Source organism: Carassius gibelio, chromosome A1, assembly GCF_023724105.1.
Source record: "Carassius gibelio isolate Cgi1373 ecotype wild population from Czech Republic chromosome A1, carGib1.2-hapl.c, whole genome shotgun sequence".
Classification (NCBI taxonomy): domain Eukaryota; kingdom Metazoa; phylum Chordata; class Actinopteri; order Cypriniformes; family Cyprinidae; genus Carassius; species Carassius gibelio.
Genome location: NC_068371.1, coordinates 29,245,834 through 29,264,683, shown reverse-complemented (window position 1 = coordinate 29,264,683; position 18,850 = coordinate 29,245,834). Strand labels below are relative to the sequence as shown.

Here is an 18,850-nt window from a genome sequence, read left to right as displayed (position 1 = left end):
ACAACACATTTTCTGGAATGACGTGCTTTTTCTTGTTATTGGGTAAAACAAAAATAAAATGGAGTACGATATGAAATTAGGCATCCAGTCAGTTTATGTAGTTTTGAGCAACTGAAGCACCGTGGGCTGTTTAAACAGTCATCTTAAAGGAACAGTTCACCCTAAAAATTCTGATTCTGTCGTCATTTACCTTCATGTCGCTCCAAATCCTCATACGATGCAAACTCACCATAAAAGTAGCCTACAATAAAGGTAGTCTAAATGGATGTGGTGGGGCAGGCTAAGTGTCAAGTCTTCTGAAGTTAAACATTATTATTATAAGAGAATAATTGACTTACATCCTTTCACTTTAGTGAGGTGTTATCGGCTGCAACTGAATCACTGAATTAGAGAGACGAACTTGAGAACCGGATCAGTTGACATGAACTTCCGGTCGGTAAACTGCATCAACAGATTGAATTAAAAGGTCCACTTCAGGCAAACGGCTCGTGAGACATAATCGCTATATCTTCATACGTCGTTTGGAGTTTGCACTACATTAATGCTGCATTTATGTGTTTACCTTTCTTCGTTTTTGAGGATTGACATCTTCAATTACCATACATTGTAAATACATGGAGAGTTGATACATTCCCATAGGCTTTATGATATAACGTGTAGGCTACATTATTATTATTATTATTATTGCAATTTGTGTTATAATAATATTTATGTATTTGTGTAGGCCTATGTATAAAATATGCATATTTAGGGATACATCAGAAATGAGAAGAGGTAATTTAGCCCTGGCGGATTTATTTGTGCATAAACAGTAAAATGGTTTTACAGCGTATATAGGAATTAATTTTAATGCAATACGTTACTTATAAAAAAATTAAATACAAGACTTTCAACCGTAATACGCACGATGTCGTTATGCCCAACTCGCGCGCTCTTTCTCTCTCTCTCTCTCTCTCCCTCCCTCTCTCTCTCCCTAGACGCAGCAGCGGCTCAGATTAGATTCAGAACCTCCCCTATGTGCTGCCTTACTCCATCATCACATCCCTGAACGTGAGCAGTGTAGCTGAGGAGCACTTCTTTAAAACCCGACACTTCTGTGGAGTTGCTTCCCCTGCGCGTCTGAGAGTCGGAGGAAGGGGAGAAGCATTCCCCAGAATCTCTTTTAACGATGGAGACCCGTCTGGTTGTATTCCCTGGCGCTCACTTTACTCTTTCTACCTGGCTTATTCTTTCCTTCTTGTGTGTTTTTCCAAATATAAAGGCAGAAATAAGTTGCGCGCCATGTATGTCGCCAATGCAAGTGAATTACGCAGGGGATGAGCATCTGCGTGACCCGCCTGATTCTGGGAAATATCCGAGACAGGATCAAAAGAAACCCAAGCTGATCACAGTTCTTTACCCGAATGTTGGAGTACCCACTGAATTAGAGGTGGATGGTTTTCCAGGGATCGCGCCGAAACTGATAAGAAACGCAGAGGGGATACACTCACGTGCGCCTTTGGAGAACTTCACAGAGTCCGCTTTAGATGAAGAATTGTTTTCGGATGAATATGTGAAAAGTGAAACCGAATTGGAATCCGAGGACGTCGCATTCGGGAGAGCCAAAAGAAGCGTGCCTGAGTTTCTGGAGAGCGCGCGGAGCGCTGATGCTCGCTCGGAGGAGCAGAGAAAATCCTCCGGTCTGCGGATGGATGGACAGAGTAAACGCGCCGAAGTTCGCTGGAACAAGGATGATGAGCACGATGGCAGAGAATCGGATTCCAGACCAGACGAACCCAAACTGACCAGCAGCACTTTTGCTCTGGCTGGAGACTCCGCACACAACCACGCAGTCGTGTACTGGACTGGAAAAAACAGCAGTGTAAGTCCGCAACATCCTCTGCTTCTTTGCAGTAATATAATATATGCTATTTAGCTATCTAGACCATGCTGAATTTGTTTAGTTTTCAGGTTTCTCGTCAATTTCAGTCAGTTGTTGTCACTATAAATCCGTGCACATGTTTTGAATCCATAGGGTTTATAATGAGCATTTCAACCCAAGCTGTCCTGAAATGATGGCGCTTTAAACAACTCTGGTGAAAATGCCATCTTAAACCATTCTAAGCTGGCTACCAGGCTGGTTTTACAGGGGTTTGGCACTTTTCAGCTTGGGAAGAATCTCTTAAACCAGCTTAGACCAGCAAACCAGCTTAGTCTTTCGAGTAGAGATGATCTAAATGTTTACAGAAAACACCTGTTCAGAGTGATAGGCACCTGTTTGTCAAAGAGATCAAGCACAGGACCTCTAGCAGTGAGCTGGAATGTACTTCATAATGTTACTAAGATTACATTCAGTTGGCCATTCACGTTTGGAAGTTTATTTCTGCTGCCTTAGTTAAATCGACTAGAGGCAAAGTGTCCAAATATGCTTTTTAATGCAATATCTTTCTGCATTGTTTGTATATTTTTTTTTATGAAATGATTTGCTTGTAGAGCAGGTTGTTGGGTAGAGCCTCATGGATCTGCAGTGCTGTCTGTGTTTTGGGATTGAAGATTATTTTTGGATTGGCAAGATAGGAGACGTTATGATACGTAGCTTCTCAATAATTCAGGTATCCATCTAGTCGATTTGCACAGACCAGGCCAGAAAAAAAAAAAAAAAAAAAACTTAAATATATAACCTTGTTCTTACATGATAAAGTTAAACCTACTGAGGACTTGGATTTAGGCAAGTCTGCAGAGGATTGCCTTGATGTTTGGATTTTGTTACAGACAGGTGGTGTTTGATGAGATATGTGTGTGTGAGTGAGATATGAGTGTGAGAGAGGAGAATGAAAGGCAAGATTTTCAATCCATTTTTCATATTTAAGCAATTCTGTGTAGCTGTGTATGTCTGTGCTTATATATTATATTATATTATATTATATTATATTATATTATATTTCAGATCTTTTTTTAGTCAGAGTGCTGTTAAAATGCAAGGCATGATGTTTAAGCAACCTAAGGTGTAAGCTGGCATTAAAACAGGACCATAGTAACAATAATCTGTTGTACAATAGCAGGTTGAATGTTTCATTCATACGATGAACAGTATGATGACTAAATGAAGGCAGATCTTTCCATATGATTTTTGGGTTGGGTGTTATTATTAACATACAAGGTGTTAAAGGGGATGCCAAAAAGGAATCAGCATGAGGAGTCAGTCTTGAGGAATGTTTTCTTGACTTAATTTAAATGTAGGATTTGGATATAGCATATAGCATTATTAGAACTTAAAAAAAAAAAAAAAAATCATTACCTTATATTTAAAAATGTATAATAATTTCATACAAGATAGTGTTTTCAGTAACATATGTATGAAGTCTGCAGCCACTGTTAGTTCACTCTTTGGGAAACTGATGGTAGACCAGGGGTTTTGGCAGAATTGTCCCAGAGCAGTGATTGGAAGCAACAGGCAGTGGGGCATGAGGTGAAGTTATATGAATTAAACTCATCCTTATCTAATGATCCACCTCATATTCAATCAAAACAGATTGTCCAGCATTTTCAGGCCCTGTCTGGATGTATAACATCTAGCTTTATTAACTTGTTTAGTAGATGTCAGTGAAACAGCCACAGCAGTTTTAGGCAAGGGTTACTGCCCACCAGGTCCCGCCCCTCATCCCTGCAGCTGTAAATCTCCTATAATTGTCTTCCAGACCGAGGCAGCCATTTTGAAAGATTTTGTCCTGTTTCCCTGCTTGCATGCCTGCTGGAGAGCTTTGCCTTCATTGGCTGGAGGTTTTATGAGAGATGGATGAAGATTGCGAGGACAGAGTGTGCAATTATATTTTTATTTTTTACCTAGCAATGTTTCCTAACAATGGAATTATGTATGCAAAACTTTTTGTGCAGTATTTGCCGCTGTCTGTTCTCAATCACTGCTGTCATGTAGGATATGCGTTACCATGTTTCTCAGGAGGCACTGTGGTACATTTCCAGTAAAAAGTTTGGACATGCATGACTGAAACTTTTGATCTATAGGTTAATGCTTAGAAAATACTGAAATAAATAAATAAATAAATATATGTATAAATGTTAAATATGTATTCATTTATTATTATTATTATTTGTAAATATTTCTATATTCATTTATTTCTTCTTAGTATTTTTTTTTTTTAATTGTGACATTGAACTGTCCCCAGCATACATGCAAATTTCTGTTTCAGAAGTATTCCAAGATGCACTTCATGAAGTCGGCTGAGAGAATCCAAAAGCTAAAATATAAAATTTAACAACTTTTGGTTACACAATTATCATAGCTACTATGACTTTTAGTTCTAAAATTTGGGAAGTGGTAAAGAATAGAAGTTTGTCCAAATTGTTGATAATGTATGTTTATCACCACTTTGAGAGATATTTTAGTCTCAAAAGAAGTACTGACTCTAGGTGGAGAAGAAGATCCACTCCACTGGAGCTTATCACTGTTGTTTTGAGGTTTAAGATGAGTGTGATTTATTTATTGTATGATTCACGTATCCCATAATGCTTTTGATGTCATGCATTCAAAAGGAAAATAAAGCATCCGATTTGCATAAGATTCAAGTTGTAAGCCTGGCACGCATCAATGGCTTCTGATGTAGTCCTGCTTCACTGAGATTGGGTCATTCTTATAGACCCAGTTGTCATATGCTCCAAGGATGTCTTAGAAACACCTCACTGAAGGTCTAAGTATAAAATACAAGCAGTAAATGAGCTCTGTCAAATCCATGAAGTGGTGTGCTGTTTCTTTTGCGCTTTCATGCGATTAATTTATCATGGTGGTCAACTGCATGACTTTTGGCATTGGTTAGCTGGTTTAAAACAGGACGTTTCAAACTGTTATCCAGTTTAGTGCTTAGCTATGTTTCTGCATTTATCACTATGTCTAGTCAGAATTTATTTAGGACCACCTGGTCATTTTTACATCCAAATGGCTTCATCAGTTTGAAGGACAGTGGAGGTTCTCTGATATGTAACCTTGGGGAATTGCTTCTCTCCTGGTGTGAATCTCGATTGCTGTGTGAATTGGGAAAACAGCGTTGTGAGTTGTTGATGACTGTTCTAGTTTCGCATCTAAGGCCTCCTTCACTCCTCTGTCAAACCATCTGTTCTCCTTGTCTTTATATAACAGAATATCTGCTCCAGAAGTCCTGCCTGGAAGTATTTGCCCTCCTGTGTTGACCGATATTGGCTCATAAAGGAGTTATTTACGTTATCGAGGTGCATCCTTCAAGTTTCTGACTTAGTTTGTTGGGAGGCTTCAGATGTACTAGGGTTGTGTTTGCTAGCTGGGCTGTTTAAAAAAGATTAAGTTTGTGATATGAAAGTTTACAAAGCACAGTAAATTTGATTTCTCAAACTGCACCTTCTTAAAAGTTGAAATGTCACCACTAGTGACAAAAGAGAAGTCATGTACCTCTTTGATGAAGACCTGACTAGGCCTTCCATAAAATTTGCTCAATCATTGGCATGAGTTTTGTTTGTTTAGAAGATTATATATTTTGAATTGAGTTGTCTTTTTTTTTCTTTACCTAAGAAATTAAATTAAAATAAAATGTATGCATTTAGCAGACACTTTTATCCAAAGCGACTTACAGTGCATTCAGGCAAATTAATTTAGAAATGACTTTTAATGCATATTGTACAATTCAATTAAATTGTTTTAAGAGGTTTAAACTATATATATAGTTGCATACGGTTAGAATGTGGCCCATACTTACTCTAAATTACCGTTTAAAAAATAAAGCAATTAATACTTCTATTCAGCAAGGATGCATTAAACTGATTAAAAGTGACTGTGAAGCCATTTATAATACAAAAGAATTCTGTTTCACATAAATACTGTTTTTTTTAACTTTCTATTCTTCAAAGGTGACAATATGAAGCAGCAAAACTGTTTTCAGCTTTGATAATAATAAGAATTTTTTTTTTGAGTATCAAATCAGCATATCAGAATGATTTCTGAAGGATAATGTGACACTGAAGACTGAAGTAACGATGCCAAAAATTATGCTTTGCCAGTAAAAAAATGAAATACATTTTAAAATATATTAAAACAGAATACAATTCTTTTAAATGATAATAATATTTCACAATATTACAGTTTTTACTGTAATAAATTTAATAAAATGCAGCCTTGGAGAGAATAAGATATTTCTTTCAAAAGCATAAAAATAACAACTTTTTAATGGTAGTGCATATATTTGTTTGTATTATGTAATATTAATACATATGTTGATAAAGATGCCTAGATGCTTTGCTACCAATTTTTTTTTTTTTTTTTTTACTGTACATTAAACTTTTGAAAATAAAAAATAAAAACAAATAAAAAATAAAATGCAGCATTGGAGAGTATAAGATATTACTTTCAAAAGCATAAAAAACAACAACAACTGAAAGGTTGTGTATATTGGATCGTATTTATAAAGACGCTTTTTAGTGGTTTGTTTCTGAGAAACTTGACACTTTTTAAGAATGCTTCAATATTTTAAGCACTCTAGCTAGCCAAACACATTTAGTCACCAATAACTCAAGAACAGCAAGATAAATCTTCTACAACCTTGCACACTCCTGAACATGATATAGTGCCACTAATGCACTGTAAAACTCTTCGTTTATTTAGTGTGGATGCTAATTACTAGTAAAGGAGGCTATGTAATGTCATAAATAATTTAGCTATCCTAATGAAGTATGTCCCCCAGCCGCCAATTAGTGTTTACACATTTGTTTTCCGGCCCTTTTTTATGCAGCTGAGGTCTTCCTGGTGAGAGCCGGCGGTACAGTCAGGGGATTTATTTCTAGGACTGACTTTGGAGACCAAGTCTTGGCTGACTTTCCATGATTTGTGAACAAAATCATGCTCTGCGACCTCCAAGTAAAAGTAGACTAATTTTGAGGATACACAATGAAAAATACGGTTAGTGGGAAATGTAACGGTGAAGTGCACTGTTGATTTCACAAATTCTAAAAAGTTTCTTCTTCTTCTTCACATTTAAATATACTCAAAGCTGTTAAAAATGGCTGATGCAACTGAAATGCATTATTATGTCCAAACTCTAAGTGTCACTTTCCTTTGTAATCTGAACTGCAAAAATTTCCTTTTATTTACCTCTCCATTTGTATGGCATTTATATCCCAAATATTCAGCACTTCAAGCTTTGTGTGTCACATACCACATCAACATATCAGACACATCCTCATTCATCACAAAAAGCATCATCAGCTGGATCAGAATCGCACAGAGACGGCTTACAAGTCACCTAAATGTAGCCATTATCTCCGTTGTTTGGGTGCAGTGGAGTAATAGTGGAAGGACTGGGCCCGCAAGAGACGAGAACATTCCGGCATAATCACACACTTGGCCGCTGAACCAGAGCAGGCAACAAGGGTGTCTTGGCATCTATCTGTCCCCCTATGTTAATTACCCTGATATAACAGAGTGTCAGATGTGATTTGGTTTCATCTCTGTTGCGTTAAACACTTTGTTCCCCAGCGGAGTTCTCAGTAGTCTCTCTCTCTCTCTCTCTCTCAAACAGACTGGCAGTGTGATAGTCTATGCTCCATGGTAGATAAAAAAACGACTATGATATTAAATACATATCTCTTTGAAATCGCTGTAAAATGTGGTGCTATGAGATACATACAGTATAAGAAGGAAATGGTGCTCTCTGGAAGATGTGTTATAATGCAAGGAGCTCTGTTACATTTTGATCTAAGCATCTAGGGGATAAATTAGGCTGCACAACCCAGAATAGTGTTTTGAAGTAACTATATTTTAATTATAATTATATATATATATATATATATATATATATATATATATATATATATATATATATATATATATATATATATATATATATATATATATATATATATATATATATATATAATTTTATTTATAAGTATAAAGTTAGGAAAATACTGTATGTCTCTCTTTGTGTTTTATTATTTTATTACTATTAATTAATTATTTTTGTTTGAGCCTTTCTGTCATGTCTGCACATATACAGTATACATACATACTGTACATACGGTACATACACACACAGTATTTATAAATGTATTTTAATGTTGTTATGTATGTTATGTATTTAATATTTTATTCTGTGTGCATGTGATGTTTTCTTGTAGGCTATCGGTCGTGTCACAAAGATGGAAAAATCCCAGAATAAGACAAGATTTGGATAAAGTGTATAAATGCAGGTCAGATACATATCTCATTTAGAAACATTTGAAAGTTTAGCAAAAACATTCAATCTTACAATTGCATACTTTCAAATGGCATAACAACAAGATCTTATCAGCGTCAGATGCATGTTAAAGAAATAGGAATTGATTGAGAATGTAAATGTGGCCAAAGAGTTCGTCCAGACCGGGGTCGTGTGGCCGAGGTCATGTGACCTCTCTCAGGGAGAGTATACTGTATGTGTGCCCTGAAAGTGTCTCTCCCAAATACTTTAATCAGGGGAAAAGATGGATGAATAAGACATGACCGTAGACTGTGTAATTCATAGTCAGCTCGAGAGAATCACTGTGAGTGTGTGTTTGTTTCATGTTCATTTGCAGCTTCTCTTGATGAAGACTAATGCTGACAGATTCCTCCCTAGAAACAGCGGTCTATCCGCACACTGTCTAATTAAAACTAATTTGCTAGCTTATCTTCACTGGCCAAAATCAAAATATGCTACATTAACATTATTACTGTTTTTGACAGCTTTGTTGACTCTCTGGCAAGTTTCATTCTTTGCTGGCCCAAAACACTGCACACAGAACATGTTGAGTGTACGGTTTCTCTTATTCAGAAGGATTATGTGTATCGTTTGCTGATGTGATAGTTTGTTGGACCTGGCCAATGTTTTCTTTGTATACATAGAGAGAAAAAAGGAGATGCTTTGCCAAGAAATATCGAATTCTGCCTTTAAATAAATTATAGTCAAACAAAGGTGCTTTAGCTAGTGCAACATTTATTGCACTGTATTTTACTCTCTACAAAACAAGTGCCATTTGTTGCCCATTACATATGTAAATATAATTTTTGATGGACAATGAATAGGCATTGCCTACTTTTACATTTGCATAACATTTCAGTGTTACAGTCAACTAAGTATTTCGCTTATTGCTCACCAAGGTTGTATTTATTTGAACAAAATTATCAGGTTGTTTAAAATGTATTTGTGTGATGACATTTCTCGATATCATTAATGTTGAAAACAGTTGTGCTGCTTCATATTCTTGTGGAACACATGATACTTTTTTCAGGACTCTTTGATGAATGGAAAGTAAAAAAAAAAATTAAAAAAAAAAAAAAAAATATATATATATATATATATATATATATATATATATATATATATATATAAAATATATAAAAACCTAATACCCAAACCTTTGATTGCGAGTGTAGAATATTTATAAAAATATATTTTATATATCTAAATTAGTCTTCACATATATAATTTAGCGTGAGATGCAAAAGTTTATCAAATTGTAAAAGGCTCTTGTTTAATAGAATGACTTGCTTGATCTTCGCAAAAAAACACGGCGAGGTTAAGTGTGAAGCATAAAAATGTTTTTCTGTCAATATTCCATCGGTTTGAACTGCGTTTTAACATTTAATGGTTTTGTAACGGATTTGGAAGTCCTAATGGAGACTGAATGAGGATCTGAATAGAAAATGTAAATTAATTTTTAAAGGCTCTTGTTCTTTAAAAGTCTCTGTATATGTGAGCTTAGGTTTCTGCAGATGCCAGTGGAAATAGGCTGAGTTTGAGAGTTCAGCAGAGCAGAATCTTGTGGCGGGTTCAGGCAGTTATCTGTGGCAGAGATCTGTGTACTGCAGTGTGGTCTTTCTGTATTTTGTGAAATGCATTTGGTAAAGATTCTAGAACTGTGTCAAAAGATTGCTGAGTGGTGCTATCACTATGGCAACACTGGCCTCAGCAGATTTTGCAACCAAAAATCAATATCTCTTAATTAATTTCATTGTCTTTGACCTATACTTTACACTCAATTAACTTGTCTATATGCTTATATTTAGTCTCTGTGTTTAGTCTTACTAATAAAGACCAGTAGATGTTACAGTACTCCCACAACTTTTATCCAACATTTTTATGCAGAATGTAAATATAAACCACATCTGCTTTGCTCTAGGTCTTCACTATGCAACAAAAAAATCCTCATGATAGCATCAACACGGAAATTAATATGCTGAATAACCTTTCTTACTTATATTAAAGGGGTCACATGATGCAATCTAAAGTAGCAAAGACTAAAGTCACAAATCAAAAGAGATATTCTTATAAAATGTAAGACTTGTCCATGTCCTCCTAAAACGGCTCATACTAACACGCCCCCACATATCTATGTCACAATGTGGGAAGATTTGCATAACACTGCCCAAATGTTCATACAAAGAAAGAAGGTGTAACTTTTATTCTCTCTGTTTCCGCCGCCACCATGTCGTGGAGACACTGTTTTTCGTTGTGAAAGCAAAGCAACTATGTTTGGCCTTCCAAAAGAGGACACAACTAGAAATCAGTGGTTAAGTTGTATTCACAACACTGTTGTATTCAACCCAAATATTCAGTTGTGTGCAGCGCATTTTACAGAGGACGAGGGCTGTTTCCTTTGAGAGTAGTCTACAATGCCAGTCTGTTTCTATAAAGTGTGGCAGTTGCAACTTTGGAAGGACAATCTAATGCTTCTGACTCTCATTCTGTAAGTACAAAGTACATTTATATATTTAAAGAATTTGCCACTAATGATTCAAACGCGAGTTTTGAGCAGTGTAGAGTAGCATTTGTTGTATGTCGGATCTCTGATCACAAATGCAGACATGGTTTTATATTTACGTGGTGTGATACACAACACAGAGTGTAAAAACACATAAGTCATTATAATCAGTAATTTTGTCCCCACTGGATGCAACAAATGCCTAGTTTATATTGGGTTGTACTGTTTTTGTTTGTCACACTGGGATACAGCATCACAGTATGGTAAGGCAGCGTTTCCCAATCCCAGTCCTATTATCACATATGATGTTTGTTCTATTCGACCGTAAGTGCCTTGTGAAATGGACATCACCGCATATTCCACCATGATTCCAGTTCAAAACGAGATATGTTCCATTCAAACTCTCCCCTCCCCCTCCCCCCCGCACCTGCACCTCAAATCTGTGAAGTCGAGGTGTGCCAGGTCTTCAGGAAGCAGAAAAGAAAAAAAAAAAAAATACCAGGCCCTATGCTGACCAGCTGGCCCCAATCTTCACACAGATCTTCAACAGATCACTGGAGCTGAGCGAAGTCCCTTCATGCTTCAAACGAAGAAACCCAAAATTACAGGACTAAATGACTACAGGCCTGTGGCTCTAATGTCTGTGGTCATGAAGTCTTGTGAAAAACTGGTGCTGGCCACCTGAAGGACATTACTGGACCCTTGCTGGATCCTCTTCAGTTTGCCTATGGAGCAAACAGGTCTGTGGACGATGCAGTAAACATGGGACTGCATTAAGTCTACTAACTCAGCTCTCCGTGCCCACCTCTGTCTGTCAGTGGATCAGCAGCTTCCTGACAGACAGGCAGCAGCTAGTGAGGCTGAAAAAACTCACATCCAGCACTCGTACGATCAGCACTGGGGCTCCTCAGGGCAGTGTACCTAGAAGGGCATAATACCTAAAATATCAAAATCAACGGCAAGCGGCAGATCCTTTTCTTATTTGGCGCCTAAACTCTGGAATAACCTACCTAAAATTGTTTGGGAGGCAGACACACTCTTGCAGTTTAAATCTAGATTAAAGACCAATCTCTTTAAACTGGCTTACACATAACACACTAATATGCTTCTAATTTACAAATCCGTTAAAGGATTTTTAGGCTTTGGGAACCGCTATTGTAAGAGGCGTTACATTTCCGTCACACGCTTGAGGCATTCAGCCAAAGACACCGCACTGGTTAGCTGGCCAATCAGAGCACATCTTTCTTTTCATGATGATGAGCCTTGTAAAAATCAACACGTTTCAGAAAGGCAGGGCATAGAGGAGAAATGATAATGTACATTATGTGGAAAATAATGTGTTTTTTTTTTTAACCTTAAACCACATACAGTAAACACATTGGGTCTCATTCATGAAACACGAGCAGAACGAATTTTTGTGTAAATCGCGTGTAAAGTGGTTTTGGCGTAAATTTTCGGATTCATTAAAACGTTCGTATTTTCCAAATGTTAGTTGGTACGAAAGAAATCTACACCTGCTCCCAGCCACGCGTAAATAGTGCGTTTAACGTCTGAACGTTTTGCTCATTAATACGGCTGCATTTTAATTAACCTTAATCGGGTACATATTTACACAGCATTTTGAAAAAATATTATATATATTAATTACATACGGTTTTTCTTTTGACTTTTATTATGAGAGCCAGTAATAGGATCTGTAATATGCTGCCAAACTTCCTTTTTTAGGACCTGATACGCCACTATGTACGCTTGAAAATTAAATGGCGTTTTGAATGAACTTCTGATAATAAAACTTCAATTTCTGCAGCTGAGAAATGTTTGTTTTTCAGTTGCTTTTGAGAAGACATGTTGAAATCCTTCGTTTGGTGTCATAATATGATGCTCATATGTAGTTGTCAGTCGGATTTAATGGGCGGGATTTATGGTAATTGAGAGTGAGCGTGCACGCGCGTCCCATTTACGACTGATTGGAATTCATTAACACACACACACATTTCACTATCACATCTGACGTTTACGAAGTTTTTGTGAATCAGGAGAAGAGTTTTCGGGAAGTTCTCTTTACGCGCAAATCACTCAGATATTTACTCGTATATTTACGAATGTTTCATGAATGAGACCCATTGCATTACACCAAATACACCAAATAATGTTCTTTTTAGCTACGTCATATGACCCCTTTAATGTTGATCCTTTTGATACAGGAAGTCGGGGTGAGATACTTAAAGGCTTTTTAACAAACTTTAGTTTATACCACAGCCTGGAAAAGCAACAACTGTAAACCTTTGGAGGCTTTGGAGATTGGTCAGGGTGTGGATAACAGCAGGGTTCATCTGAATGATTTTGGCTTGAATAGAATAGCAACTGTACATAATTTAATGATGTTGATACAGTATCTGTTATACAAGGGGTAGTTCACCTTAAGTTGATGGTGCCCATTGACTTGCATAGCATTTTTTGGAAGTCAATGGGGACCAGCAACTGAAGGTTAACTATTAATTCAAAGCCAAAGTGTCCATATTTTGCAGCGTAGAACTTGATAAGACTGAATACATCTGAGGTTAAGGTCACTGAAGCTTAGTGAATTAAACAGCTAGATAAGTGGCAGGTGGGAGTTAAAATTAAGGTTGGAGAGTGCATTGCAATTTTAGAGAACATTTAATTGGCCACAAAATCTACTAAAATTATAGCATCAGTATTTTCATTATTTTTTTCCAGGAAGAAAATAATATATATATATATATATATATATATATATATATATATATATATATATATATATATATATATATATATATATATATATATATATATATATATATATATATATATTTATTTTGGAGGACACTAGCATACTGATGGCCTCAAAGCTAACAGATCTGATCTAAAAGCAGTATATCTTTAATGTCATGGGCTTCCAAAATGTTAACATGAAAGCTAAATTTTAACTTTAAATGACACATTTATTGGTAAACATCATTCTAAAGGAGAAACTAATGCTAATAATAATTTTTCACCAGAATATAACTTTCTCACCCCTTTCCCTCCAGCAAGACAATTTTCACAATTCAAGCATTTAGTGGTCTAAATATATATTGGCCAGTGTTCTGTAATTTTTTTTGGTAAATTATCAGCATGATTTAATTTAAGATTTTATTTTTATTTTAGAATGTGTTAGAACTTGACTTTTAAAATCAACAGCAGTGAGAACACCAGCTTCCATTCTCCTCAATCTTCATTAGTTTATGGTCTCTGTTTAACAGTTCTGTCTAATAAATTATTAGAAAGAAATGTTAAATTGTTTTGAAAGAACTGTGTGTGAATTAAATGGTGCATAATGTCCTTTCGTGTTCATTGTCTGCTCATTTGGCTTATTTTTCTTTGCTTTGCGGGCATTATTTCAACATCCTGCCCAGTAACAGTACCAGCCAGGTCTTCATCTAAACTGTTTTGCATGCACACAGATGGATAAGTAAATCAGGTGCTTGTTCACAGTGTGAGCGTTTCTCCCGGTGAACAACGGCACCTCGCCGACACATTGTGTGACTCACAGATCCCAATCAACCTGATATAAATAATAAACAAGAGAGTCAGGGCTTACTATATGTAGTTATTGCCCATCTCTCAGAGTTCGATAAAGCAGGGAGGAAATTGCTTTCAGCCCTTATTACTTGTCTGACTGTCCATGTGCACCTGGAAGTTTCCAATCTCATTTAAACTCTCAAGACTCCAAATCCAAAGAAGAGAGACAGAAAGACAGCGATACAGCGAGAGAGTGTGGAAGAGGAATACATAGATGAATGAAAAAGGTGCCAAAACAAAGATGGAAGTGAAAGATAGCAAGAACAAGGGAGAAGAAAGAACTTGTGTTTGCCTCGGCTCTCAAAGGGCCAAGGATAGCAACACACAAGCCTGTTTAGACACATGTGTAGCTGTGCTTGATTGTTCTGCCAGTTTAACACAGTCACTGAAAAGCACTATAATTGTGCACCATGGTTGTTGCTATGACGATCCCGAGCATGTTTGCCAAAGGCAATGCTGTGAAAGAGTGAATTAAAAGTGTCTGATTCTTATTTACTGTGCTCTGTCCAAAACACGTTGCATCTATCTATCAATCTATCAATCTATCAGTCAATCTATCTATCTATCTATCTATCTGTCTATACATATATATCCAATCGATCCAAATGAATGTCTGTTTCTCGATGGCTGTCGTACGCTGTAATATTCCCTGGTTGGCTAACACACTTTTTGTCTCTGTAACATCACCCTGCTAGTCTCAGTTCTCTACACCCAGTCATTTGAGTTCAGTCGTTCTCAGAATGTCATTAAAAGTTCATAAAAAGCATTTAAAATACATTTGATATGTGCCCAATCCTTTGAATCCCTCCTGCCAGCTTCCATGTGTGTCATCTTGTCTAAATGAGACGGCTACTGTGGCCTGACGTGAGGTTCGCAGATCTTATAGTATCTAACAATCTCGCCACAGCAGGGCAGATCAATCTGAGGGAACTTGGCACTTCAGACATTGTTCAGTAGTGAACACGATTTCAAGTTAAAAGGTTGATGAAAAGTGGTTCATTAAAACACATACTGACCCATTTGCATTTCTGATGCATGCTTGGAACCGCCGCGATTTTAATTCTCTTAAGAGCATGTTTTATTTGAGCCTTACTTCACTGTTAGCCTGTCAAGGACAAGATTAATTATTATTATTAATTTTTTTTTTTTTACTGATTCGTTACAGTATTTTTGGGCTGTGACTAAATTATATGATACATTCTGCTTTATACTTTACTGATTTCTTATAACCCATTTACATTTTTCTGTAAGTACAAAAGGAGATAGTGACAGCAGAAATCCAAGCTGACTTTTTTCTCCATTCAGTGGAAATCAATATTGATTTTTGTAGTCTTAATTTCAGTTCATTATTTCCTCAAAGAAATATACCACATGCCTTACAGTACCTAAGACAAAGTGACTACTTGTATATCCTCTTTGGAGCTTGACAGGTTCTGGTCTAGTTTTTGTTTATGGAAAAGAGCATCTCAAAATAATATATAATAATTATATGTGTTATACAGGTGTTACATGTGTCAATATTTTGTTGAACCAGCTTTTAGACTGTTGGTTTATGTCTCTCTCCCATATAAGCCACATTTCTCTCTTTTTTTTTTCAAACCTGTAAAACATTCTTCTGTGGAAAACAGGACAATGTTTGTAACTAAGAGTTTTGGTTACTATTGACTTCCATTGAATTGTTACTACTTTTATGTTTCACAGAAGAAAATCATTCAGATTTGGAACAACATAAGAGCAAGTTTGATGAATACATATTCACAAGTGTGTATTATCATGGTTAGAGGTCAATTAATATTTACTGCTTATGTGAGGGGTATAGCAGGATCTGACCTATTCTGGCTCAGATTTAATATATTTTAATATGAATACATAGATGGCCCATCTTATTAGCATACAATGGAAGTGTGCAAGTATGCAAATAGCCGGCTTTATGAATCTTTCAAAGTGCATAATTTTCCGCTTTTCTAGTTTAAAGTTCATTTACCGCTTATTATTCAGTGCTGAGTATACTGCCTTTGATTCTGGAAACCATTAAATTAGTAATTTTTCACCCTCCCTTCTCATTCATTTTAATTTGAGCATATTACAGAACAATAGGCCATTTTTGCCGTTCGCAGTATAGGTGACTTCATTTAGGAAACATATGATACTGAGCATATTTAGCATAATATCTGCAGTCACAATGGTAACTGTACATAAACAACTGCTTGCTTTGCTAGTAATAGGTTGTACCTTCAATAGATTTTTACAATGAATTGTAAAAATGATTTACCCTCCCTTGTATATACTTTTCTATATAGGAACATAAAAGGAACATAAAACTGCTTTTTTACATAAATTGTATATGTGTGTTGGTTATAGTTATGTCTAGGGAACTAAGTGAACCTGGACTTCCCTAGACCTTAATACCTTGCTTTGTGTGAGTGTGAAAATAAGTCTGTTTTTCACTTTTGAACAGGGGTTGAGTCTGAGTTGAGCAGAAACTAAGCTTCTCTGTATCTCCATTGGTGGAGAATTCATCTTATTTGAGCGTGACTGGCACAAGAGGTCAGATCTGTTTTTTTTTTCAGTATGGGTATTTGTGTGTGTCTCTGTGTTGTGTACACGCCAATGAGCCAAAAGATGACCTCTTGAGCTTTTGTGGCTCATTGTTGTGCACATAACATAGACACACAGATACACACAGGCGGTTCTTAATTTCCAACCTTTCACACATACACAACTTCATTTTATTTACAATTACATACATTTTTCTTCATTTTATTTACATATTATATATATATATATATATATATATATATATATATATATATATATATATATATATATATATATATATATATATATATATATATATATATATATATATATATTAAAGGGGTCATATGATGCGATTACAATTTTTTCCTTTCTATTTAGAGTGTAACAAGCTCTTGGTGCATAAAGAAGATCTGTACAGTCGCAGAGACTAAAGTCTCAAATCCAAAGATATACTCTTTATAAAAGTTAACAGTCAACCACTCCCCCCTAAAACAGATCATTCGAACACGTTCTAACGTTCTAACATCTCTACGTCACTATGTGGGAAGATTTGCATAAAGCCGCCAAAATTTTGTTGTTTGTTTGTATGTCAAGGGGCGTAACATTTCCATCACACGCTTGAGAGATTTGGCCAATCACAACACACTGGATAGCTGGCCAATCAGAGCACATCTTGCTTTTCAGACCCATGAGCTTTGTAAAAATCAACACGTTTCAGAAAGGCAGGGCATAGAGGAGAAACAATAATGTGCATTATATGGAAAATAATGTTTTTTTTTTTAACCTTCAACCACATAAACACATTGCATTACACCAAATACACCAAATAATGTTATTTTTAGCAGCATCATATGACCCCTTTAGAGAAATTTATATTTGTATTCATTAATAATGCATTAAATTGATCAAAATTGACAGTGAACATATTTATAATGTTACAAAAGATTTCTGTTTAAAATAAATGCTGTTATGTTAAACTTTCTATTCATTAAACGATCAAGAAAAAAAGTGCATCACTCTTTCCACAAAAAAAAAAATATGAAGCTGCAATTTTTTTCGACATTGATTAAGAAATGTTTCTTGAACAGCTTTGCCATCACAGTAATAGAAAACTGTTCTCGTAAAATGTAATAATGTTATATGATATTACTGTATTTTTTATCAAACAAATACAGATTTGGTATGCATAAGAGATTATTCAAAACAAATCGTATGGACCTCTAAATGTTTTTTTGGTTTGTTTGCCGACAGTTCGACTAAAAGAAGCCAATACTTAATTTTGTAGAGTTAATTGAATATTTAAAATAAAAATGAATATAAGTTAAGTCTGATGAGATGGTTTCTGTGTACAGTACTGTATATAAAAAAGCTCCTTTAGACAGAATCAAAATCAATATATATTCAGATCTATGATCTATGACATTCAGCAAAATTTCCTTGATTTTGTGACTTTTACTTATTCTCATATTATTTGCCTAACAGTCCTCAAATTCGCATAGAGCGACATAACAAGTTGTTGCTCGCAGTGCGCTTGTTAAAACTACGATGGGAAAGGGAGTAGTTATTATTTCTTGACCTATTCAGAATGCTTCCCGCGGCCTGTGCTCTCACAAACACACTCGTTTGGCCTTCCTGGGAGTATTTGTGTGTGTGTGTGTGGTAGCCACAGACACATCCTGAGGCATAAGCTTACATGCTCGCTAGGGGGAGTGTGCAGCTTGGAGCTGAACAGGCAGACGCATTGTGCGGTGTCTGTGTTCTCATATCTCAATAAGAGTTGGGATGGTCTTTCTTTTTTGCAGGTGTCCCATTTTCTACACCTGCTGAGCTGTTAAAATGGCTCCTTTTGTGATGGCGTCGCTCTGGCTGCTTTTCTCTTACATGCTCCTGAGACCAGTTTTCAAGTAAAAAGTCAGTCAGTGCTGGTGGAGTGAAAGTTTGAGTTCTGTGCTGTGCTTTCAGAAGAAGAAAGACATTAAGCTGAGCTCCCCAT

General features: G+C 36.0%; 1 protein-coding gene across 1 annotated transcript in view; it reads left to right on the top strand.

Annotated features, from left to right (window-relative positions):
* The first annotated feature begins 1,027 nt into the window (after positions 1–1,027).
* Positions 1,028–18,850, top strand: part of LOC128017734 (VPS10 domain-containing receptor SorCS3-like) — a 179,691-nt gene continuing 161,868 nt past the window's right edge. The window contains exon 1 of the mRNA XM_052603204.1: positions 1,028–1,861. Coding sequence (XP_052459164.1) covers positions 1,169–1,861 — 693 coding nt within the window. The 5' untranslated portion in view covers positions 1,028–1,168. The remainder of the gene's footprint in view (positions 1,862–18,850) is intronic.